At 38.7% G+C, this 26179-nt stretch overlaps 1 protein-coding gene across 4 annotated transcripts in view; it reads left to right on the plus strand.

Moving 5' to 3' along the window:
- Positions 1-26179, plus strand: part of ARL8B (ADP-ribosylation factor-like 8B) — a 55460-nt gene that overhangs the window by 25559 nt on the left and 3722 nt on the right. The window contains exons 2-6 of one of the 4 annotated variants that reach the window (XM_011937257.1): positions 19507-19587; positions 21138-21211; positions 21630-21723; positions 23080-23151; positions 23398-23468. In XM_011937257.1, the coding sequence (XP_011792647.1) occupies positions 19507-19587; positions 21138-21211; positions 21630-21723; positions 23080-23151; positions 23398-23421 (345 nt within the window). In that variant the 3' untranslated portion in view covers positions 23422-23468. The remainder of the gene's footprint in view (positions 1-19506; positions 19588-21137; positions 21212-21629; positions 21724-23079; positions 23152-23397; positions 23469-26179) is intronic. The other 3 variants (XM_011937254.1, XM_011937255.1, XM_011937256.1) reach the window with 3 other exon arrangements.

The following is a 26179-nucleotide window of genomic DNA, read 5'->3' on the forward strand; positions in this document are numbered from 1 at the left end:
CCTGCATTTGGGCTTGGTCCCTGGGATTATTATTATCCCATTTGGGATCCACATTTGGAAATTTTTGTTCAGCTGGCAAGACTTCTTGCCCAGGAGGATGTTGCCTCTCCCAGATGGTCATGGCCGCTTTCCTAATCATTCCCCTTTCTTCTCCTGTGAATAGGCTATTCATGATAGACATCATTTCAGCCCAGGTGTAAAAGCTGGGTCCTACGAATTGATCCAGCTGGTCTACTAAACTGAGGGGATCTTCTAGAAGTGATTTCATTTCCTTCTTGAAATTCCTAACTTCAGTACTTGTAAGAGGAACATTTACAAAGCCAATCTCTCCCAGTCCCATGGGAACTTCCCTAAGAGGGAACATTGCTAGATTCCTGCTGTGTGGAAGAGATAGGGAAGTTCTCAGTATCCCTCTGACACTGTTCTAATTATTTTCTTAAATTTGGATAAGGATTTAAAGGAGGAGTTGGTTTGGCTCTCCTGTGGTCTCCAGGTCTGTCTTCCTCTAGCCCTCCTGCTGTCCCTTGATCTTGCTGTCCACTATTTTGTGAGATGTATGGAGGGGGCATACATGATAGGGGGGTCCCAGGGCCTTTCACTGGGTGAGGGCTTTTTATTAGGTTCTTTTTCTTCTTCTTTGAGGGGGAACATGGGGGCTAATTTTTTGATCCATGTGTCATGGGAGGAACCTGGTGGGAGGTGATTCAATTATGGGGCGGATCTTTCCCACACTCTTCTCCTGATAGTGAATGAATCTCGTGAGATCTGATGGTTTTAAAAATGGGAGTTTCTCTACACAAGCTCTCTCTTTGCCTGCTCCCATCCATGTAAGATGTGACTTGCTCCTGCTTGCCTTCCACCATGATTGTGAGGCTTCCCCAGCCACGTGGTGGAACTGTTAAGTCCATTAAACCTCTTTCTTTTGTAAATTACCCAGTCTTGGATATGTTTTTATCAGCAGTGCGAAAATGTACTAATACGTACACCTACATAAATTGAAAACCACACCAATGTCGAATTTTACCTTTTCTTTGAAAAAAAAATTTTTTCCTTTCAGCCATCAAACATTTTGAAGTATTTAAGGGGAGAAGAGTTTATTATATTTACCCAGGTATTTATCATTTCTTTTGATTTCTCTTCATTTTTAAAGTTCCAGCTTTCCCTCTGGTGTTTTCTTTTATGCCTGGAGAACTTCCTTTAACATTTCTTTTAGAGCACATCTGCTGGCTACAGATTCTTTTAGTTTTCCTTCATCTGAGAATGTCTTTATGACCTTAATTCCTAAAAGATATTTTTTGCTGAATATAGAATTTCAGACTGGTAGTCTTTTTTTTTTCCTCCAGCACTTCAGAAGAGGCTTTGATTGTTTCTGATGGGAAAGTTGTAGTCGTTTAAATTGTTATTCTCTAATGTCGTGCATCATTTTTCTTTGGCTGCTTTCAAGATATTTTCTTGTCTTTGGTTACAGCAGTTTAATTGTGATGTATCTGGATATGGATTTCTTTCTGCTTACTCTGCTTAGTGTTTGTTGTTCTTCTTGACTGTAATTTTGTCTTTGGAAATTTTGGAAAATTTCAGTCATTTTTTTAAAGTATTTATTCCTGAGTTACTCTATCTCTTATTCCAGGACTTTGACATGACTGTTAGTCCTTTTTATATTGTCCCACAGATCCTGTTCATTTCACGGTTTTGTTCTTTTTTTTTTTAATTTTATTGTGGTAAAATAACTTTTTTTTTTTTGAGACAGGGTCTCACTGTATTGCCCAGGCTGGAGTGCAGTGGTGCAATCTTGGCTCAGTGCAACCTCTGCCTTCCAGGTTCAAGTGATTCTCGTGCCTCAGCCTTCCGAGTAGCTGGGACTATAGGCATCCGTTACCATGCCCAGCTAATTTTTGTGTTTTTTGGTAGAGATGGGGTTTTACTACGTTGGCCAGGTTGTGTCTTCAACATTTTTAAGTGTTCAGTGATGTTAAGTACCTTCATATTGAATGCAACTATTACTGCTATCCATCTCCAGGAACTCTTTTTATCTTGTAGAACTGAAACTCTGTACCCATTAAACAGTAACTCCTCACTCACCCCAGTGCCACCCTAGCAACCACTATTCTACATTCTGTCTGTGATTAGTCTTGCTGTTTTGCCCAGGCTGGAGTGCAGTGGCGCAGTCTCGGCTCTCTGCCTCCTGGCTTCATGCGATTCTCCTGTCCCAGCCTTCTGAGTAGCTGGGATTACAGGGGCATGCCACCATGCCCAGTGGATTTGTGTGTGTGTGTGTGTGTGTGTATGTTTAAGTAGACACGTGTTTTCACCATGTTGGCCAGGCTGGTCTCAAACTCCTAACCTCAAGTGATCCACCCACTTCAGCCTCCCAAAGTGCTGGGATTACAGGCATGAGCTACTGCGCTTAGCCCAAGTTACTATCCTTTCATTTCAACTTGCAGAATTCCCTTTATCGTATCTTACAGATCAGGTCTGGTAGTAATTTCCTCAGCTTTTATCTGGGAATGTCTTAATTTTTCTCCAACTTTTGAAGGACATTTTAGATGAAAATAGGATTCTTGGTTAACAGTTTTTGTTTTTTCATTTAGCACTTTGAATATATTAGCTCATTGCCTTCTGAATTCCAAAGTTTCTGATAAGAAATCTGCTACTACTCTTATTTATATTTGATGAGTTGCTTCTCTCTTGCTGCTTTCAAGATTATATCTGTCTTTATCTTTTAATAGCTTGTTTATAATTTGTCTTGGTATAGATCTCTTCAAGTTCATCCTACTTGGAGTTTGATGAGCCTCTTGGATGTTTATGTTCATGTCTTTCACCAAATTTGGGAAGTTTTGGGTCATTATTTCTTCAAATTATGTCTCTGCCTCTATTATCTGTCTTCCTTTAGGACTTCCGCAGTATGCATGTTGGCTTTCTTGATGGTATCCCATAGGTCCCTTAGGCTCTCTTCACTTTTCTTCATTTTTTTTTTCCTTTCTCTGACTCAGACTGAATAATTCCATTTGTCCTATCCTCACGTCTGTTGATTCCCCATGCCCCATCACCCCCACCTGGTCAAATCAGCCTTTATGTTCCTCTAGTGAATTTTTCATTTGAGTTATTGTACTCTTTAAACACTTTCTCTTTGGCTTCTTTTTCAGTTTTCTACTCCTTTATTGGTATTTCTATTTTGTTCGTATACAGTTTTCTTGCATTTTTCTCTGTTTTGTTGTTGTTGTTGTTGTTGTTGAGTACCTTTAAGATAATTGTTTTCTTTGTGTGTGTTTTTTGTTCTTGTTTTTGAGACAGGGTCTTGCTCTGTCACCTAGGCTGGAGTGCAGTGGCGTGATGTCAGCTCACTGCAACCTCTGCCTCCTAGGTTTAAGCGATTCTTGAGCCTCAGGACCCCCAGTAGCTGAGACTACAGGTGCACACCACCATGCCCATCTAATTTTTGTATTTTTGCTAGAGATGGGGTTTCACTATGTTAGCCAGGCTGGTCTCAAAACTTCTGACCTCAAGTGATCCGCCTGCCTCGGCCTCCCAAAGTGCTGGGATTATAAGCATCAGCCACCGCACTTGGCCTAAGATAATTGTTTACTGGTCTTCTTCAGGATCAGTTTCTGTTGGTTAATATTTTTTCCTTTGAATGGACCATGCTTCCCTATCTCTTTTACGCTTTGTGATTTTTTTTGTTGAAAACTGGAAATTTGAATCTCGTAATGTGGTAACCCTGGAAATCAGACTCTCCCCCAGAGTTTACTGCCTTTTTTTTTTTTTCATTGTTTGTTTGTTTTTTTTTGAGATGGCGTCTCACTCTGTCACCCAAGTTGGAGTGCAGTGGCACGATCTCATCTCACTACAACCTCTGCCTCCCAAGTTCAAGCGATTCTCTTGCCTCAGCCTCCAAGTAGCTCGGATTACGGGCACACGCCACCATGCCCAGTGAATTTTTGTATTTTCAGTAGAGATGGGGTTTTGCTGTGTTGGCCATGCTGGTCTCCAACTCCTGACCTCAAGTGATCCACCCGCCCTGGCCTCCCAGAGTGCTAGTATTACAAGCCTGAGACACTATGCCTGGCCTCAAATAGAAATTCAAGCATGCGCCACCATGCCCGGCTAGTTTTTGTGTTTTTAATGGAGATGGGGTTTCACCAGTTTGGCCAGGCTGGTCTTGAAATCCTGACCTCAAGTGATCCCTGTCCCCCCTCCCCGCCCCCAGCCTCCCAAAATGCTAGGATTACAGGCATGAGCCAGCTACTGTGCCCAGCCATGATTCTTCATATGTTCAGTTACTTTGGATACTTTTGTATTCTTCTTTTATTCTTCTTCATTTTTCAGTTGTTTTGTATACTTTGAGTATTGCGAGACTCTAGATTTTGTTTAAATCCTGTGGAGAGTGTTGATTTGTTATTTTGTTTTGTTACAGCAGGCAGTTAACTCAGTTTAGGCCACAAAGATCCAACCCACCTTCTATGGGCTTTGGTTCTAATATGATGTTAGTTTTCAAAGCCTTGCTGGTGCTATTTGGGTCATTTCTGTCTATGTGCCACCCAGGGGTCAACCAGGAACTTGGGTGATGGTCTACCTTATAGTTTAGTTCTCAAAGCCTTTGATCTACTGTTTGGGATGAGATCCATATGTCACAGCTTGGGGACGAGCCCAGGAGTTCATACACAGCTTTTGTCAGACGTATTACTCTAGTTCCTTCCCTTCTGAGTGTCCTTGATACTGTCTTACTCTCCCATCTCCCACTTCCTGGTCCTCTGCCTGGAAAGCTTGAGGCTCGTGCCTTTCCCTCAGTTGAATTTGTCTCAGGGGTCACGAGGTAGGGGAAGGAATCACAAAACAAAACTAAACAAAAAAACCCAAAGCAACACAAGTTCTTTCTCCATAGCACTCTACTCCTTCCCCTCCCCAAAGCACTTTATTTAGACCACAGTTTTCTGGTCAGAGAGGATTTTCTTCTTCGTAAGTACAGCTGGTCCATAGCTGCTTTAGGTGTGCCACAGCTTCCAGGCTTGGTTTTGTCTGGGTGCAATGGCAAGAGAGAGGATGGAAATAACAGATTTCTCCCACTACTGTATTCCTCACACTCCCAACCTTCTCGCCTCTCCATATACACACACACACCTTACACCAGAAAGAGAAGTCTGCTCTTGGAGTTTTTATCTCTTCATGACTGGTACACATTTCTAGCAGTTGGGCTGCCTTTGTATCCAGACGGGAAGATTGGGAGAAAACAAACAGAAGTAGGAAAGAGCACCAGATTGATTGCGCTTCAAGTTCTAGTTCCATTCTCAAATCTGTCTGCTACCATTTACTTTTCAGAGTCCTCAGATAGCTTTTTTTTAAATGTATTTTGAGATGGAATTTTGCTCTGTCGCCCAGGCTGGAGTGCAGTGGAGCGATCTCAGCTCACTGCAACCTCTGCCTCCCGGGTTCAAATGATTCTCCTGCCTCAGCCTCCTAAATAGCTAGGATCATAGGTGCTTACCACTTCGCCACCACCCCGGCTCATTTCTGTATTTTTAGTAGAGATGGGGTTTCACTATTCAAACTTACGACCTCAGGTAATCTTCCCACCTTGGCCTCCCAAAGTGCTGGGATTACAGGTGTGAGCCACCACGCCCAGCCTGGGGCATGCATTCTGTCCAGGGTTTTAGTTGTATTCAGTGGAAGGAGCAGGTAATGGTTTTCAGTGGAAGGAACAGGTAATGTCACATCTCATGGACCCTGCGTGATGGTAGCAAACATTGAATGCTTTTCCTGTACCAAGCATTGTTCAAAATGCTGTATGTGTTTTAATTCATTTTACTTGTAAATAGCTCTGTGAGGTAGAGACTATGGTTGTCTCCATTTTATATTTGGGCAAAGAAAGGCATTAAAAAGTTAAGGAATGTGTAAGAAGGGCACATGGATAGGCAAGAGGTAATGTCAGAGTTGTTACCTAGTGTGCCTGTTTCCAGAGTCCCAATTATAACCACCAGAATAACACTGCCTGTGTATCATTGTGTTTTAACATTTATTACCTGAAAAAATGAACAGGGTCTCTTAGGGTAATTCTAGAGCCACTGAAACTCTTTATGTTATACTGAAATGGTTATTTATCAGCTATGTGACTACTATTTTAGCAGGCTTTATAAATGACATTTAAAATTTTATTAGTCCTTGGGTTCTGTCTTGCTGTAATAGGTCTTGATAAAGATTAGGCTTTTAAAATTTTAATGAGTATGAAATTCATTCTGTTGTTTATGGCTTATAAATTTGTAGTATATGCTGAAGTCTTCCTCCGTAAGGGATTTGTTTTTCTAAAACTGAAGGGACAGCAAGGCATGGTGGCTTATGCCTATAACCCCAGCACTTTGGGAGGCCAGGGCTGGAAGATCACTTGAGCGCAGAAGTTCGAGACCAGCTTGGGCAACGTGACGAAACCCTGCCTGCAGGCATGCACTACCACGCCTGGCTCATTTTTGAATTTTGTATTTTATACCAAAAATACAAAATTTGAGCCAGGCGTGGTGGTGTGTGCGTGTAGTCCCAGTTACATGGGAGACTGAGGAGGATCACCCGAACACAGGCGGTTGAGGATACAGTGAGCCATGATCACATTAGTGTACTCTAGCCTGGGTGACAGAGTGACTCTGTCTCCAAAAAAAATGCTAGGTGCGGTGGGATTACAGGCTGGGATCACGCCTGTTCCCAGCACTTTGGGAGGCTGAGGCGGGTGGATCACCTGAGGTCGGAAGTTCGAGACCAGCCTGACCAGTATGGAGCAACCCCATCTCTACTAAAAATAAAAAATTAGCCCGGTGTGGTGATGCATGCCTGTAATCCCAGCTACTTGGGAGGTTGAGGCAGGAGAATCGCTTGAACCTGGGAGGCGGAGTTTGGGGTGAGCCAAGCTCATGCCATTGTACTCCAGCCTGGGCAAGAAGAGCAAAACTCCATCTCAAAAAAAAGAAAAAGAGAGAGAGAGAAAAAGAAAAAGGACTGAAGGACTTTTGTTACATGCATATCTTACTAACTTAGATCATTTGGGTAGCTCTAGAAATCTCCCTTAAGAAACCTAGAAATATAAACTTTTTTACAATTTTTTTTTTGAACAAGCAGCATTTGTACCCATAGAAGGGCATATAGTGACAAGTCTTTTTCTCGTTTTAGTTCCCCAAATACCCAGTTTTCCCCAGAAAGAAGAAAAGGAACTTCTAAATAAAGTTATTTTCTAAATTTAAAAAAGTTTTTATGTTAGAAATGCAGACATTCAAAAAGTAGTGCAAATGTTTAGAGACCAACCAGTACAATAGTATCAGGGCCTGAAAATGTGACTGGTATACTAATAACCTCAACACTCGTGCTTCCTACTTTAGAACCCTACGCAGCCTGCATGCAAACAGTAATCTTTTTATACAAAGATGCAGGTGTTTATTAAGGATTATGGTGGACCTTTGATTTTCACGGGAAATATATCCAGATAACTTCAGTGATTTCACAAGTTGACAAATGTTATTTGCTTGAGCTCTCCAGCGCTAAGATTTGTTTTAGTGTCTATTTTTAAATTGCTGTTGGCTCATCAATGTTTCTGAATATTTGAGTGAAACTGCTGGGTGGTTGACAATGGATACTCACTAGCAAACTAATCACAGACAAGCAAGTTGAATTTCTCTTCAGCAGTTTTTTGGATATAGATTTAGTAGCACCATTATTAGAATGCTGTTAAAGGTATAGTGATCATATGAAATAATCTTTAGAGACCTTTTAAAATGACTCTGTTTCGGGAATAGAGGTTAGCAAGGATGAGTTTTCAGGCTCCTAAATGAAATTGTGGTTTGGAGAACATTTTAATCCTCAAGAGTTGTTTTTGTAAAGGAAGTTGCTGCGAAGTAGCTCTCTTTGTATTAGCAGGCAGTAGAGTTAGTTGTTTCAAGTGAGTTAGAATTGGAACGACAGCATGTAGTTAGTAGTTGGAAAGTTCCGATGCCATTATGCTTTACAGAAAGTTATCTAAATGTGATATGACCAGTTGATCCCCTGTAATAAAAACAATTAAAAAATTTTCTAGAAAATTTTTATCCACTGTATTCGGTTTTCATAGCATAACGCTGAAGAAAATGTAATGAGTTTTTCACTAAGTTTTGTTGCTCCCATTCCAAAAGAACTATTTAAAAATCCATGTTGCTCAGGTGTATTTGTATAAATGTGTTATTGGTATATGTTCCAAAATTATGGGAAACTCCTATAATTCTGATATGACTTAGTGTATGTTATTAATAATTTTACTTGTTACATAAAATCATTCTATGGCACAGAGGTAACCAAAAAAAAAAAAAAAAAACCCATGCTGCTACCATTTGGGATGTTACGTATCCTGACAGGATAAATAAAACTTACCATTAGTTTTTTTTTTTTTTTTTTTGGACAGGGTCTGGCTTTGTCCCTAGGATCTGTAGAGTGCAGTGGCACCATTACAGCTCACTCCAACCTCTGCCTTCCAGGCTCAAACCATCCTCCCACCTCAGCCTTCCAAGTAGCTGGGACCGCAGGCACACCCCACCAAACCTGGCAAAGTTTTGTATTTTTTGTAGAAACGGGGTCTTGCTTTGTTGCCCAGACTGGTTTCAAGTGATCCACCCACTTCGGCCTCCCATAGTGCTGGGATTACAGGCATGAGGCACTGCACTGGCCTTTACCACTAGTTATCTTGAAAAAATAAACAATTCAGCCCCTGTCCCCTAAGGCAAATCTGATTGCTTGCCAAATTACCATAAATTCAACAACATCAAAAAAAGACAAAACAAAAACCCAGCAATATTAACACTGAAACTTGGAGTCTTGCCTTCAGGTGTGGTCCTCAGTCCAAAGTGTATCAAGAGCCCCACTGACATCAGAGAGGCAATGTTTGAGTAGTTTGCAAAAAACAGTACAGCAGTTAAGAGTTAGATATTTCATCTTAAGGGTTTGAGTGCGTCTGTTTGCCTCATAGGTGAGGCAAAGGCCTCATCTAAAGGCAGCTGTTCGGGAGCAGGAAAGAAGAAAAGAAACAAAGCCAGTAGTAAACACTTGAGGTTTGAGCTAATATAGGCACTTAGGAGAAGTGGCAGTAGAGAGAAAGAAGACAATACCTTTGCGTTCTGATTGAGTAAGAGGGTTTAGAGTTCTCTGTATCTAATATAATCAAAAGTGACATAGATGGGACCGAAATTTAGATTTCTTGACTCGTTTTCAAGTAGCACAGTGGGTAGGCACTCTACAGAAATATTCCTATTGTTACGTGTTAATTTAAGTTAGTCCTTAGGGGCTTAAATGTCACTACTTCAAGAAAGACCTTCTTGAATACTCAGTCACCTCATACAGTCCCCTCTGTTTTGCATAGCATGTATTTATTAGGTGATATTTGTATATTTGTTTCCTAGTTTCTCTTCTTTTTATTGTTGAATTACTGACTGATGACTAAAGTGAGTACATAGAGGCAGAGACAAAGTAGCTTTAAGAGTTTTTATAAGACCACAGGAAAAAGTGAACAGCAATAGGTGTTTATAAATCAGTATAGCATAGATTTGTTATCTGTGTGTGCTGTCAAGGTACACAAAACGCAGCTGTGTGAATCGGTTGCTACTGGACTGGATCATTTGTGTAGCAGTCTTTTACAGTTGGCCTGCCTACCTTAGAATGAGGAGACCCAGAGTTTTCATAAATGCATAGTATGAGAGCTATAGCCACTTCTTCATCTATACAGATGCCACAGATTAAAAAGAATGTCACTCAATGAACTCAGGTTGGAGCCACAGTCAGTCCATTTGGATTAGTTAACTAGATGAAACGTTGGCATACAGGCCACAGTCTACACAGGGTGCCTGTTCTTAGCAGGAATCTAAGGTTGCCTTTATCTTTCTGGCTAGTGTTTTTGGAAGAGTTAGAAGATTTGTTTGAGTCTGTATTGTTGTACATTGTCAGTTTTGAAATGATAATCTTGGAATGTTATGACTTTGCAGAAGGTTTTATTTGATTTGCTTCAGAGAAATAATTTCTGCGTTTGGTTTATCTGGGATGTTGGCCCATAGGGAGAATTTGGGCCATCAGGTAAAGGAAACCTTAATTAATTATATCCCTAAGGAATTTTGAAGTATGAGTTTAAAATTTTTGCATGCTACTTAATTCACTGTGATAATTACAGAAGAGCACTTTCTTTAGAAACAAACAAAAATAAACCCATTGAAGTTTTGAGAAACTTTATTCTTTAGTAATAAGACTTAACTGCTCAAATGAATCTTTTATTTTTATTTTAGATTCAGAGGAACAGGGGCAGGTCTGTTCCATGGCTATATTGTGTGATGCTGAGGTTTGGGCTTCTACTGATCTTGTCACCCAAATAGTGAGCATAGTGCCCAATAGATAGTTTTTCAGTCCTTGCCCTCTCCCCACTTCTCGGAGTCTCCCATGTTGGGCCTATCTTTATGTCTGTGTGTACTCAGTGTTTAGCTCTCATGTTCTTCCTTTTTTTTTTTTTTTTTTTGAGACGGAGTCATGCTGTGTTGCCCAGGGTGGAGTGCAGTGGCATGATATCAGCTCACCTGCAACCTCCGTCTCCCTGGTTGAAGTGATTCTCCTGCTTCAGCCTCCAAAGTAGCTGGGACTACAGGTGTGTGCCACCACACCCAGCTAATTTTTGATATTTAGTAGAGACAAGGTTTTGCCATGTTGGCCAGGCTGGTCTCGAACTCCTGACCTCAGGTGATCCACCTGCCTCAGCCTCAGAAAGTGCTGTGATTACAGGTTTGAGCCACCACACCTGACCAGCTCCCAGTTACAAGTAAGAACATGCAGTTTTTGGTTTTCTGCTTCTGTATTGGTATCGCTGAATCTTTTAACCTGTACTTTTTAACTAAAATCCTTTGGGAAGGAATTATGTCTGTGGTTGGAAGTAAATCCAAATTTGCATATAAAACAGATCAAATTATTGATCTCTGGGAAATTATTTAAGGAAAGATTGTCCACAGTGTTCTGAAATTGGGAGAAAATGAACATTGTATATATGATTCTTGAAATGTTACTGTAGTGAATGATTATAAACATGTTTTTTAGCACCTTAAAAAGAGAGTGCTGCTGGGTGCCATGGCTCATGCCTGTAACCCCAGCATTTTGGGAGGCCGAGGTGGGTGGATTACCTGAGTGAGGTCAGGAGTTTGAGACCAGCCTGGCCAACATGGCAAAACCCCGTCTGTACTAAAAATACAAAAATTAGTTGGGCATGGTGGCACATGCGTGTAATCCCAGCAACTCGGGAGGCTGAGGCGGGAGAATTGCTTGAACCCAGAAGGCAGAGGTTGCAGTGAGCTGAGATCGTGCCATTGCACTCCAGCCTGGGTGACAGGAGCAAAACTCCATCTTGGGAGGAAAAAAAAGAGAGTGCTATAAAGGGAATCTCATGTTTGAATATGATATATGTGTTTGCAATAACTACTGTAAAGAAGAGGAAAATAAAGAACAGAATATGATTATACTTTGTCCCTCAGTATATGAGGGGGATTAGTTCTTAGGACCCCCTCTGTTTACCAAAATCTGTATGTATTCAAGTCCTACAGTCGGCCCTGCACATATGAAAAGTTGCTCCACACCCCCCATATATTAGGTATTTGAATCCATGAATACTGTATTTTTGATCTGCATTTGGTTGGAAAAAATCCATGTGTAAGTGGATCTATATGCACTTCAAACCTATGTAGTTCAAGGGTTAACTTTAGTTATAACTCTTCTACTTTTTCCTGAACTAATTGTGAGAATTCCTTACGATTGATTCTGTTTGTGAATTTTACTATTATTTATTATTGTAGTAGGTAATAGGTGGTAGTGGCATGACTAATTTATCTTCTCTTTCCAGATGCACTTGATACAATAAAGAATAAGGTAGTATTTGATTATTTCTATTTAAAATTTATTTTATTTGGAAACTATTTAAAATTTATAGAAAAGTTGCAGAAATAAATGCATTGCAAACAGCACTCATACCCCTTTCCAGGATCAAACTGTGGTTAACATTTTACCTCATTTGCTTTCTGATTATCACCTTACAACATTCGATTTTCTGAAACATTGGAAGGTGAGGCCCTTGTTTTCTAAGTATGTAGTTTCTAAGATTAGGGATATTCTTTTACATGAGTATAGTTAAGTTACCAACATAGTACATTTAAAAGTTGATGCATCATAGATTTTATCTATTCCATTTTTGTCAGTTGACCCAATAATAATATCATTTGTAGCCGTTTTTGTCCTTCAGTACAGGATCCAACTAGGATCATGTACCTTTTGGGTGCAGTCTAGGATCATGTACCGCTTTTACTTGTCATGTTTCTTTAGCCTCCATTAATCTGAAACATGTCTACAGCTTTTCTTTTTCTGGCATTGACATTTTTGAAAAATTCACACATGACCCTTCTTTTAAATAGAATGTTCCTCATTTTGGGTTTGTCTGATGATTAGATTCTGTTATATATATATTCTCAGCTGAAATACTACATAGGGGATATTGTGTCCTTCTAATGGTATCGTGTCGGTAGGCACATGATGTTAATCTGAGCATCGAGATATTAATTGTGATCACACAAAGTGTTGCCTGATTTCTCCATTGTATAATTACTAGTTTTTCCCATCTTGCAACTAATGATCAGTTTGTGGGGGATATACTTTCAGACTGTGAAACTTCTTGCTCTTCATCAAAATTTCACCCTAGATGAGTATCTTATTACCTTCCTTTTAAGTGTTTTCCCAGCAAAAAAAAAAAAAAAAAAGAAAGAAAAATTGGTTGTAATTCTTTTTCTTACTAAATTGAAATACAAAATTCTACTTACTACAGAAATATAGAAAGCATAATAATTTGAAAAATGAGTATTGGTAATTATAGTGACTTCATGTATGAATTAAAAGTTCTTAGAAGGAAAAATGACTAATTTGGGTATTTAGTTGGTCATGTCCTCTCACTTGCCCAGTGTGTGAATTTTGGAATTAAACAATTGAGTCCTGGTGTGTTTTGTTTTAAAAAGAAAAGACCAGTCTGCTTAGCATGTGAAAAGTAGCTTCTTCTGTACTGTACCAAAAGAAAAAAATTAGTATGAGGCTTTGTCATGTTCCATATTTCATTCTGTCTTCATAAAGTGGCTTGATAACCACACCCTTAAAAAATGATTCTTAGAGAAAAAAAACTGTGAGACGTTTGTTAAAGTAGATATTTTTCTATTTGTCTTTTCAAGTTTATTGTATTGAATTGAACTGCTGCTATAGATGGATAGGTCAAGCAAAGAGAAGCTTCATTTCCCATGTTGTTGTTAATAGCTTGTTTTCTGCATGTCTTCATTTAAAAGAACAGTTGTAAAATCTAACCTAGTCCATTTAGTACTACTCTACTTTGAAAGCACTAAAACATATGAAGAGGATTTCACTGTGTTCTTTCCCGTGTCAGATATCACTGTTTATAAGCAGTCAGTGCACAGTACATCTCTGGTATATTAACCTGTTTCCTGTTTACAAAGAATAGTTGCATCCACCCCTCACCCATTTCTATTGTCTTAAGGTATCCTTGTTTTTTTTTTTTTTGAGACGGAGTCTTGCTCTGTCAGCAAGCTGGAGTGCAGTGGCGTGATCTCAGCTCACTGCAACCTCCACTTCTGGATTCAAGCACTTCTCCTGCCTCAGCTTCCCAAGTAGCTGGGACTACAGGCACGTGCCACCACGCCCAGCTAATTTCTGTATTTTTTGTACAGACAGGGTTTCACCATGTTGACCCAGATGGTCTCGATATCTTGACCTCATGATCCACCCGCCTCGGCCTCCCAAAGTGCTGGGATTACAGGCGTGAGCCACTACGCCTGGCTGGTATCTTTTTTTTTTTTTTTTTTGGTAATGTTCTGTGGCCCAGGCTGGTGTGCAGTGGTGCGATCTCAGCTCACTGCAACCTTCGCCTCCTGGGTTCAAGCGATTGCCTCAGCTTCCAGAGTAGCTGGGACTACAGGCATGCTCCACCATGCCCAGCTAACTTTTTATATTTTAGTACAGGTGAGGTTTCACCATGTTGCCCAGGCTGGTCTTGAACTCCTGAGCTCAGGCAGTCCACCTGCCTCGGCCTCCCAAACTGCTGGGATTACAGGCGTGAGACACTACACCCAGCTGTCTTAAGGTATCTTTAGTAAAGTGTCTTTTCACTATTAGAGGTTCACAGCCTGCTGTTAACTTTGGTTGCTCTCGGTACGTTTTTCACCATTTTCCATTTGTCTCATTTCTGAGATCTCTAGTAGAAAATTTAGGTGAGTGCTGCAAAGTGGAGTTGGCACTGATAGAACTTTCTGGGACAAGGTTTGCTTTAGCCTTTGATATGCTAATGAATTTGGAAAGAGCCACATTTTTCTGCTGTTGTAGCATTCATCTCCTTGCTTACCTGTATTTTAAATGAACGGCCTATGAATAGAACATAAAACCATAAATGTTAGGTCTGAAAGTGACTTTGGAGATACTCTTCCAATGTCCTTTTTCTAGATAAGGAAGCTGAGTCCCAAGGTCACATGACTTGCATCTGGTTAGTAAGTAGCATAATTGGTAATAAGATTCCCTGACTTTGAGAATAGTTTTCTTTTCACCATCTTATTTTGCTTCAGTTTCATTTTGTTCAACCAAATTCCAGGCACACTACCTTGCAAGTTTGGCTTATAGGAGGGTAAGCATTGTGACAGTGACAGCTCCATCTACCATCACAAAATCGCAGCGAGTGCCACGTGTTATCATGGCATTTAAGAAGGCAGGCATGAAAGCATGCACTGGTCCCTCTTATCCATGGTTTTGCTTTCCAATTTCAGTTACCTATGATCAACCTCTGAAATAATAATGACTCCAAAGCAGAAGAGTACTGTGCCTGATTTATAAATTAAGCTTTATCATAGGTATGTATGTATTGGAGAAAACATAGTGTACATAGGGTTAGGTTCTATCTGTGATGTCAGGCATCCACTGGGGTTCTTGGAATGTATCCCCCAAGGATAAGGAGGGACTACGTATTTTTATTTCTCTACTCTTCCCCCCAAGTCAGATTAACTCATAGCTATCCAGATCTTAAGAACAATATGACGTTAGGCAAGTGACTTAATCTGACATTGCCTTGTTTTTCTCATCTGAGAAATGAAGATAATGCTACTCATTTCATTGGGTTGTCATAAGGATTAAACTATGCTGATGAATATTAAGTGCTTAGTATTATGTGTTTGTTAAATTTGTTAAAATAAGTAGAATGATATACCACTAAGTAGTATTTTCTAAACATCTGTTTCCCAAACCTGTAGTCTTAATTAAGCAGCTTCTTGACAACTCAGACATAAATTCTCAGGTATCTGGTGCCCAACTGCCAACTGAGTGGTTATAGTTGTTCAACACAAGCTTCGAAAAGTGATGATTAAGATTGGACACTAGGAAAGAAGTAGAAAATATTTCCAGGTCCGTAAAGTAATTATTGCACAAAATTCATGCATCAAAGTTAAGCACTTTATTGGCAGAAGAGTTCCATCATTTTCCTCCTTCATGGCCTATTTTTTTTGTTTTTTTGTTTGTTTGTTTGTTTGAGACATGCTCTCACTCTGTTGTCTAGGCTATAGTACAGTGGCACAATCTTGGCTTAAAGTCATATTGTTCTTAAGATCTCAACCTCCACCTCCCAGGCTCAAGCAATCCTCCCACCTCAGCTTCCCTAGTAGCTGGGACTACAGGTACATATAACCATGCCTGTCTAATTTTTGTGTTGTTTGTAGAGAGAAGGTTTTGCCATGTCACCCAGACTAGTCTTGAACTCCTGGGCCGCAGTAACCTGCCTATCTCAGCCTCCCAAAGTGCTGGAATTAGAAGCCTGAGCCACTATGCCCGGCCCTAGTAACTCTTACTTTGTTCAACAAATATTTATTGAATATCTTGCTGTACTCAAGATATTTTGGAGTAAAAATTCAAGGACTTGATTAGCTGATTTTCAGTTTTTGCATGTTAGCAGTAGCAACTGAATTACAGGAAAGTTGTTAGCGTCGACCAAGGTAAAGAAAAGAGATAAATGAACCCCTGAGAAAGCTCAGGGGTACTCCAGTATGATGGCAGCCCCTACATTGTTTTATTACAAAGTGGTGCTGTAGTTGATGTTTATAATCATAAAATTTTACCTCCAATAGAGAGGGCCCTTGAGTGTTGTCTAATTTAGTTTTCTTGTTTTACAGTAGATAAAATGACCCTGAAACATTGAGAACACATTAAATCATGTTCTATAGATTGTTTGTGGGAAGTTAGCCAAGTGTGTATTGCCTTTTAGAAAGCTTTCTATGCAAGCTAGTTATAAAGTTTGGTACCTAAAAAGTTTAGCTACTATTTCCTGCCTTTTCATTAAGTAAAACACCTAATGATATGAAATAAATGAGCATTATCTCACGTAGATCTCTCCTCAGAGATTAAAGCCTATCACAATAAATATAATTACAATGAAAATATTTAAGAAAAATATAATCATGATTTAGCCATGTGACCTTGGGACTCTACTACCTGTTCTATAAAATGGTTATGATAATTGTCCCTCCCTATATCACGACTAGTTTTTAAAAAATTTTGATAAAATATACAAAACACAATGTATCATCTTAATCATTTTCAAGTGTGCAATTCAGTAGTGTTAACTACATTCACATTGTGTAACCATCCCACTGTCCACTTCTAGAAATATTTTATCTTTTCAAACTAAAATTCCATACCCATTAAGCAAATAAGTATCTTCTGTCTTTATGAACTTGACTACTTTAGGTACCTCATAAAGTGAAATACAGTGTGTGTGTGTGTGTGTGTGTATGTGTGTGTGTGAGAGAGAGAGAGACTTCTGGCTCATTTCACTTAGCAAAATGTCTTCATTTCTTTTGAGTGTATATTCAGAAGTTGAATTGCTGGATCATATGATAATTCTATTTTTAGGTTTTGAGGAACTGCTGTACCATTTTTCATATTAGCTGTACCATTTTATCTTCCTGCCAGCAGTATACAAGAGTTCCTATTTCTCTGCATTCTTTCCAGTGCTTACTTTCGGTTTTTTTTTTTTCTTAATATTAGCCATCCTACTGGATGTTAGGTGGTATCTCTTTGTGGGTTTGATTTGCATTTCCCTAATGATTAATGAGTTGAACATCTTTTCAGGAGTTTATTGGCCATTTATCTTTTATCATGGCTTAGTTTTGATATAACGAGTTTTGATATAATGACTAGATTTTCACGTATAATCACATACATGAAAGTCCAGAGAATTATAATGTCTTATATAAGTGAAATTAGTGATTATGGTTGTGTTAACATTTTTTTCTGAAATTAATAAAACTGCACTGAATGGTTAAAAGAGGCAGAATTCGAGTTCTGTAGAGGAAGTTGTTTGTACAGTTGGAATTCATTGTGCTCAAGACTTAAGACAATTTTCGAATACATGTGTATGTGGCTAGCATGAGGCCATAGCAAACAATTGCCCAGTGTTAAGGCCATGAAAAGAGTCCTGTTTGTTTAACCAGTCCCTTGTTGAGGTGTTTGTTAATCCTGGGTTGTTAGCCTAAAATTTAATAGTAAACTCAACTGAGAAATTAACTGAGAAATTTACTAATGTAAACTAAAATATAAATGCATAAAATCAGTATTAATTGTGACTCATTAAGATGTACTTCACGAGAGCAGTCAAAATAGAGAATATGGCAAGAATATGGTAAGGCATAAGAGAATCGTGATACTTTACTGAAGAATATAAAAGACTGGAATGATTAGGTGGTCAAATCATGTGCCTGAATGAAAAGACTTGATAGTAGTTACATATTGAGTTAAGTGTGATTTTTCTCAAATTAATACATTTATGTAATTCCAGTCAGTATTTTAACAAAATTATTAATCTCTGAAGTTTATTTGGAATGTGGGTGATGAATAAAGATAATACCAAAAAATCCCAAATTTTTAATCAGCTATATGGAATAATAACTAGTATAAATTATAGTAATAAATCTAGTGTTTATTCAGGAATAAACAGAGTAATGGAAAAGAATTGAGGACCCAGATACAGAACTGTCTGTCTATGGTGTTTGACATATCACTTATTATTTATTTATTTGGAGGTAGAGTCTCACTCTGTTGCTCAGGCTGGCAGTGGCACAATCTCGGCTCACTGCAACATCTACCTCTCAGATTCAAGTGATTTTCTTGCCACAGCCTCCCAAGTAGCTGGGATTACAGGTGCATGCCACCACACCTGGCTAATTTTTTTGCATTTTTAGTAGAGGCAAGGTTTCAGCATGTTGGCCAGGCTGGTCTTGAACTCCTGACCTCAAGTGATCCGCCCGCCTTGGCCCCCCAAAGTACTGGGATTACAGGTGTGCGCCATCACACCTGGCCTGATGTGTAATTATTAATTAGTTGGTAAAGGATGGACTTTTTTTTTTTTTTTTTTTTTTAAAGATGGAATGTTACTGTCTTGCCCAGGCTGGAGTGCACTGGTGTGATCTCAGCTTACTACAGCCTCTGCCTCCTGGGTTCAAGCGATTCTCCTACCTCAGCCTCCCGAGTAGCTGGGATTACAGGCACCCGCCATCATGCCTGGCTGATTTTTGTATTTTAGTAGAGATGGGTTTCACCATGTTGGCCAGGCCAGTCTTGAACTCCTGACCTCAGGTGATCCACCCACCTTGGCCTCCCAAAGTGCTGGGGTTACAGGCATGAGCCATGCCCAGCCAAAGAAGACAGATTTTTTAATTAGTGGTGGGATGATTGTTTGTTATCTATTTGGAAAAAGAGACTTTCCTTTAGTACTGTGTATTGTCATACTCCAGTTGGATACATGTTTTAAATTTGAAAAAGTTACATAGTATTAGAAGAATTTAATTTTGATCTCATGACATTGAGATTAGAAACCAAAAATAACAAAATTTATGGCAAAATATTTTATAAGCCTTATAAAAAAACAGATTTGGAAATGCTATTTAGCAGTGAATTTTAATAGTTATTATTGTCAGAATAATTTAAATGCTGAAAGTTTGATTTCTGATTTCATCTACTTTGTGTGTGAAAATGTACATCAGGTGAACACATTTATAAATTTTCATATGTATTTGTAATATAAAAATTTTTTTTTTTTTGAGACGGAGTCTTGCTCTGTCGCCCAGGCTGGAATGCAGTGGCCAGATCTCAGCTCACTGCAAGCTCTGCCTCCCGGGTTTACACCGCGCCCGGCTAAAAATTTTTTTAGCATAAGGAAATATGTGAAAAATTACATTAGTTTCAAAAATACCTTTTTTAGATGGGAGAAGTTATCTTTGTTGGGACAAAAATAATGCATCTCTTCAATAATTAGGGCCGTAAGGAACATATTCTTAAAATGGATTGTTACCAATGGTAAAAAAATATTTACTAAAATGGGTACAAATGCAATGTTGATATTAGAAGTTTATGCAGTGTCATTATAAATGTTGGTTAGTCTAACTTCAAATGTTTTATTTTGTTCAGTCAGGTCAATTCAGTGAAGATATGATACCCACAGTGGGCTTCAACATGAGGAAGGTAACTAAAGGTAACGTCACAATAAAGGTATGTTATTTCTTGCCATATGCAATTTAAATTGTTAGCATAGACGCCTAGAAATTATTCTGTTTAATTTCTGTGTTTTTACTGAAAATTTGCAGTTTTTCTGTAATGAATGTGCATGTTTCAAAAGAATAGTTTTTGTTGTTGTTGTTGTTTTTTATTTTTGAAGCAGAGTTTTGCTCTTTCACCCAGGCTGGAGTGCAGTGGCGCAATCTTCACTCATTGCAACCTCCGCCTCCCGGGTTCAAGTGATTCTCCTGCCAGCCTCCAGAATAGCTAAGATTACAGACTTGTGCCGCCACGCTCAGCTAATTTTTTGTATTTTTAGTAGAGACAGGGTTTCGCCATGTCTATTAGGCTCGTCTCAACTCCTAACCTCAAATGGTCTGCCTGCCACAACCTCTCCAAAGTGCTGGGATTACAGTCGTGAGCCACCACATCTGGCCAAGAATAGATTTTTAGTCTATTTTGTTTTTCAAAAATAAAATCTATGACCTGAGCCTTAATGTCCATTTTGCCCGATTATTGTGGTTCACAGAAGCTGTTCACTTTCTCTGTGGCTCATCTAATGAAGTTCCCGATTTAGTCATGTGCATGTTTCTTTATGCTTGTTACCAGTTCTATAGTTAAATTGGAAACCTCTTGAAGATAAATGCCATGATTTGAGACTTTGATGTAGCCCAGTGTCTAGTGTGATGCCCTATGGAGTAGACACAATAATAAAATGATTATGGATGGTGGCTTTCATATGGATAAAATAATTTTTACTTTTTTGAGATAGAGTTTCACTCTTGTTGCCCAGGCTGGAGTGCAATGGTGTGATCTCAGCTCAGTGCAATCTCCACTTGCTGGGTTCAAGTGGTTCTCCTGCCTCAGCCCCTGAGTAGCTGAGATTACAAGCACCTGCCACCACACCTGGCTAATTTTTTGTATTTTTAGTAGAGATGAGGTTTTACCATGTTGGCCGGGCTGGTCTCGAATCCTGACCTCAAGTGATCCACCCGCCTCGGCCTCCCAAAGTGCTGGAATTACAGGCGTGAGCCACTGCGCCCAACCAAAATAATTTTATACAAGAAAAACACCTATGTGGAAATGTTGGCTACTTATTTACAGGATAATTTTAAAAGGTTAGCCATTAATGTAGAACAAATCAGACAATTAAGCTTTAATAGATTCTGAATTGTTGTTTTCTGTCTTGGCATTCAAATCTGGATGGTGCATGGTCCTGTAACTTTTAAATTGTTATAAAGACATGTTTTCAATCATAGAAGTATATTAGTTAACAGGCAAACTGTTGCACATAAACCAAATCTTTGGTCAAGCAAAATTTTAGATGTATTGTAAATGTATTAAATATGGACTTCAAGTTTAGAAGTGGCCCCAAGAATTCCCATATTAAGAGCTTGTTTGAGGTCAAGTTTTTCAGGAGCACTTTGCCTCTAACATTGTAGAAATAAGTATATCTTCCTGATCTTTCTCATTTTCTGTTACTTCCTCTTTCAATCATTTATTTAAAATATCTTTATTAAGAATTGCCTTGTTTTGGTTTAAAGATCTGGGACATAGGAGGACAACCCCGATTTCGAAGCATGTGGGAGCGGTATTGCAGAGGAGTCAATGCTATTGTGTAAGTGGTTTTGTTTTTTTGTTTGCTTTTAAATCAATTTAGGCATCAAAGAAGAAAGTTTGTTTTAGTATTTCTGGAGGCTCAATTTTTATCTTGAAAATGAAAGTCTTTCTTAGCTAATATCCTAGTGCAAGTCCATTAACATGGGATTTAAAACAATCATAGAATAAGATCTTTATGTTTTTTGTTTATGGAGCTAAGAGCTAAGGGGTATACATGTTTTACTATCATGTATTAGTCTCTAAAAACAGTCTAGTTAAAAAGTATTAAAGGGTGCTGAGCCTTTCTTTAGGACATAGTTTATTTTGGTTAACAATTTCAATAATGTAAATCTTACGAAAATTAAAAATCAGTAATACCAGTTGTCGTCATCAAGTCATATGGAGAAGGTATGTTGAGATTACTTCATTTTTTTAAGTTACATGATAGATGCTGCAGATCGTGAAAAGATAGAAGCTTCCCGAAATGAGCTACATAATCTTCTAGATAAACCACAGTTACAAGGAATTCCAGTAAGTATGGAATACTTGTTATTTTACATTGTAATTATATAATGATATTTATTATGGTAATTATACAATGATATTAATTATGTTTGAAATCAGTAACATCTTCTTTTTTAAAATCTGGAAGACTTGTTTACCATGTATCTGCCATATACTGGGCATTGTGGTAAATATGAATCTCATAACCAGATATCTACTAAACTACTGTGCAGCAGGAGCAGTGCTTAGGCCCAGAGATAGAGTGATGAATAGAAATCAATAGAAATATACTCCTTGCCGTCATGGACCTTATGGTTTAGTGGGAAAAGTAGATACTCTGAAAACACTTGAATAATGCAGCTTTAAGTGCTAGGAAGAAAGGTGCAAGGGGCTATGAGAGTTGTAATTTAGAGGGGAGATTTGATCTAGTTTGAGGGAAGAAGGAGGGATTCACGAGAAAGTAATGCTTGAGCTGAGATCTGAGGGATACATACAAATGTGAGTTATATGACAGTTGGAGGGGAAGAGAGTTCCAGGCAAAGGCCTTTGGGTGGGAGGAAGTGGGAAACTGAGGTCAGTCTCTAGAATACATTTAGGAATTTGCATTTGGATTAGGAATGCTCAACCAGTAAGTATATAATGCAAATCCAAAAAAATTTCCAAAATTCGAAACACTTCTGGTTCCAGGTGTTTTGGATAAGGCATACTAAACCTGTATTAAGAATAGCAGAATGTGGCTGGGCACGGTAGCTCACGCTTGTAATCCCAGCACTTTGGGAGGCTGAGACTGGCGGATCATGAGGTCAGGAGATCGAAACCATCCTGGCTAACACGGTGAAACCCCGTCTCTACTACAAAAAGTTAGCCAGGCGTGGTGGCAGGCGCCTGTAGTCTCAGCTACTCAGGAGGCTGAGGCAGGAGAATGACATGAATCCGGGAGGCGGAGCTTGCAGCGAGTGGAGATCACGCCACTGCACTCTGGCCTGGGCGACAGAGCGAGACTCCGTCTCAAAATAATAATAATAATAATAATAATAATAATAATAATAATAATAATAAAAAGAATAGCAGAATGCATAGCGTAGACTTGGAATATTTTAAATAGAAGTTGGCAGCCACATACTGAATTAAGGGCACTTACTGAATTAAGGGCACTTACATTGTAGGAGTTAAGCGAATACCAGTATGAGCGAATACCAGTATGAGCAATGAAATGAAATGAAATGAAATAATGAAATGAAATGAAATGAAATGAAATGAAAATGCCTTAATATTGTGGAATGTGTTAACATCTTAATTTTATGTCTTCACATATCAAGATGATAAACTTCTATGACTTTTTCTTACATAAAAGTGTGCTCTTAATATCTTTTCTTTTTAAAGGTGCTAGTGCTTGGAAACAAGAGAGATCTTCCCAATGCCTTGGATGAGAAACAGCTAATTGAAAAAATGTATGTCTTGAATATGCTATTTTAATAATTTGCTTCTAAATTACCCTATTTTGCCCACTTGTTATGTTATTCCTAATGATAATGGCCATTTTTTTTAGATAAACTTAGCCTATCAGAGAAGCGAATCCTAACATTTTAGGATTGCTACAGTGATTTCTTCAGTATAGTAATAAAACTAATGAGTAAAATTGAACAAAGTGATAAGTATGACAGCTGTTCTAAGCACAAACTTATCTTCTTCTTCTCATAGGAATCTGTCTGCTATTCAGGATAGAGAAATTTGCTGCTATTCAATTTCTTGCAAAGAAAAGGATAATATAGGTAAGAAATGACCAGTAATTTTGGAAGAAATGGGTATCATTGGAAGGAATGTCTGTGCTTCTTACAGCTTATTATCTCGATTTCTCATTAAGTGACTTCCTTTACAGAATACTGCTGCTTTTGCTTGAGAAAAAAGAATAGACATTATACCTTTTGACAACAAATATAGTAAATCTTCACTTTACATTATTGATGGCTTCTTGGAAATTGCAATTTTATCTCTCTCTCTCGATCTCTCTCTCTCATATAAATATATATAAAAATATATGTAATATATATTATATATGTAATGTTATATATATTTATATATAAAATACACTATGTATAACATATATAATATATATATATTTTTGAGACAGTCTCACTCCTTCACCCAGGCTGGAGTACAGTGGCGCGATCTCGGCTTACTGCAACCTCTGCCTCCTGGGTTAAAGTGATTCTTGTGCCTCAGCCTCCTGAGTAGCTGGGAGTACAGACATGCACCACCACGCCCAGCTAATTTTTGTATTTTTAATAGCGACAGGATTTCACCATGTTGCCTAGGCTGGTCTTGAACTCCTGATCTCAAATGATCCACCTGCCTCGGCCTCCCAAAGTGTTGGGATTACAGGTGTGAGCCCGGCCTATATGTTATCAAACTGTTGAACAGCAAAACATTTTTTAAAAAGAGGAAATTGCACTTTTAAGTGAAATGACATACAGTAGGCCCTCATTTCATTCAGTGTTACAGTGTTAATGAGAAAAAAAATAGTTTTGTTATACAACATTTCACTTAAAGTGGCAGTTTCCAAGAACCTGTCAGTGATGTTAAGTGAGGACTTAATGTATAACATCCTGAATCTTCTTTGTGCTATTTAAAGAAGAAAATGCAGTAAAGTCTTGAGGCTAAGATTATGTGATACCAATTTATTGTATTAATTTTTGCAGAGCTGGTATCTAGCTGTGCTTATAACAAAATGGCATTTATGGAATAAGACTTTACAAAAATCAGTTTACAGGCACTACAACAATTTTTCAGTTATTGAACCAGTATATTACTACAGTACGTTAGCACTCTATTAGAATTATAAGCCCAAATTACCTTTCATTTACTCAGTGCCCATATTAATTTCTTAGAACTGCCATAACAAAGTACCACAAACGAGATGGCTTGGAACAGCAGAAACTTAAGGCATTCAAAATTCTGGAGGCTGGAAGTCCAAAATCAAGTTGTCATCAGGGTCGTGTTCTCTCTGAAGGCTGTAGAAGATCCCCCCTTGCCTCTCTCTAGCTTGTGGTGGTTGCCAGCAATCCTTGGCATTCCTTCACTTGTAGATGGACCACTCCAACCTCTGCCTCACATTCATGCTTCTCCCCTGTAGTTGTCTCTATGTCAGTGTATTATCTTTTCCTAAGGACAGAAGTCACTGGATTAGGGCCTACCTTAATTCAGTATGACATTATCTTAACTAATAACTTGCAGAGACCCTATTTCCACTAAAAGTCACATTCCAAGGTTCTGGATGGACATGACTTTTTAGGGGGACACTAAACATTCTAGCATAGTATCCTTACAGAATAGGTATGTATGGCTCAACTTTAGTCTCTTAACTAATTTGGTGTGATATGATTTGATACATGAATGTATTGGAATAAAATGTAATAAATAGTACCAGAATAGTATATTTACAAATTTTATGCTGATATTTTTTCTTTAGCTTTTGTATTCCAGTCTGTCCTTCCCTAACTCACCTTCCACCCCTCCTGCAAACATGGCTTTATTTATTTTTTATTTTTTTTAAGATGTAGTCTTACTCTGTTGCCGTGACTGGAGTGCAGTGGCAAGATTTTAGCTGACAGCAACCTCCACTTCCCGGGTTCAAGTGATTCTTGTGCCTCAGCCTCCTGAGTAGCTGGGATTACAGGTGCCCACTACCATGCCTGGCTAATTTTTGTATTTTTAGTAGACACAGGGTTTCACCATGTTGACCAGGCTGGTCTTGATCTCCTGACCTCACGTGATGCACCTGCCTTGGCCTCCCAAAGTGCCTGGATTACAGGCATGAGCCACCATGCCCAGCCACAAACATGCTTTATTCAGCTTAAAGTGTGGATAGTTGTTCTGACTGATTTTGGGCTTCCTTTAAAGACCATTCAGAGTGGTCTCAGCCATAGTAACAGCTGATATACACAAATTTTCCTTTATAAATGGATAGAATAATTCACTTGCTACATTGGGAGCGTTTATTTGAGGACAGACTTGTCAAGCACTTGTGGTTACTTTTAAAAGTTTTTTCTCTTAAGTGGCGGGGAAAACCCTTTTTAAAATTTAAGATATGCCCCATGAGAGCATTTATTTCTACGTCAGTGGTTCTCAATGGGGAGCTTTTCCCCCAGGATACTTTTGACAATGTCTGGAGACATTTTTGGTTATCATAACTAGGAGGGTGATGCTGGCATCTAGTGGGTAGAGACCAGAGATGTAGGTAAACATACTATCGTCCACAGCAAAGAATTATCCAACATAAAATGTCAGTAGTGGCAAGGTTGGGAAATCCTGTCACACTAACCGTAATTTTTAGTCCATTGTGCTGTTTTGTAAATCCATTACTCCCTATATGTTTTCTGTTTTTCCATTGTTACAAACTAGTTGGATACTTTCCTAAAAAAAAACTATATGGGCTCATGTATGGAAGTGCAGTAGAGCTGTGAGGACTTCTTTCGCTATTTGA

The sequence above is a fragment of the Colobus angolensis genome, unplaced genomic scaffold (assembly GCF_000951035.1).
Source record: "Colobus angolensis palliatus isolate OR3802 unplaced genomic scaffold, Cang.pa_1.0 Scaffold160, whole genome shotgun sequence".
Taxonomy (NCBI): domain Eukaryota; kingdom Metazoa; phylum Chordata; class Mammalia; order Primates; family Cercopithecidae; genus Colobus; species Colobus angolensis.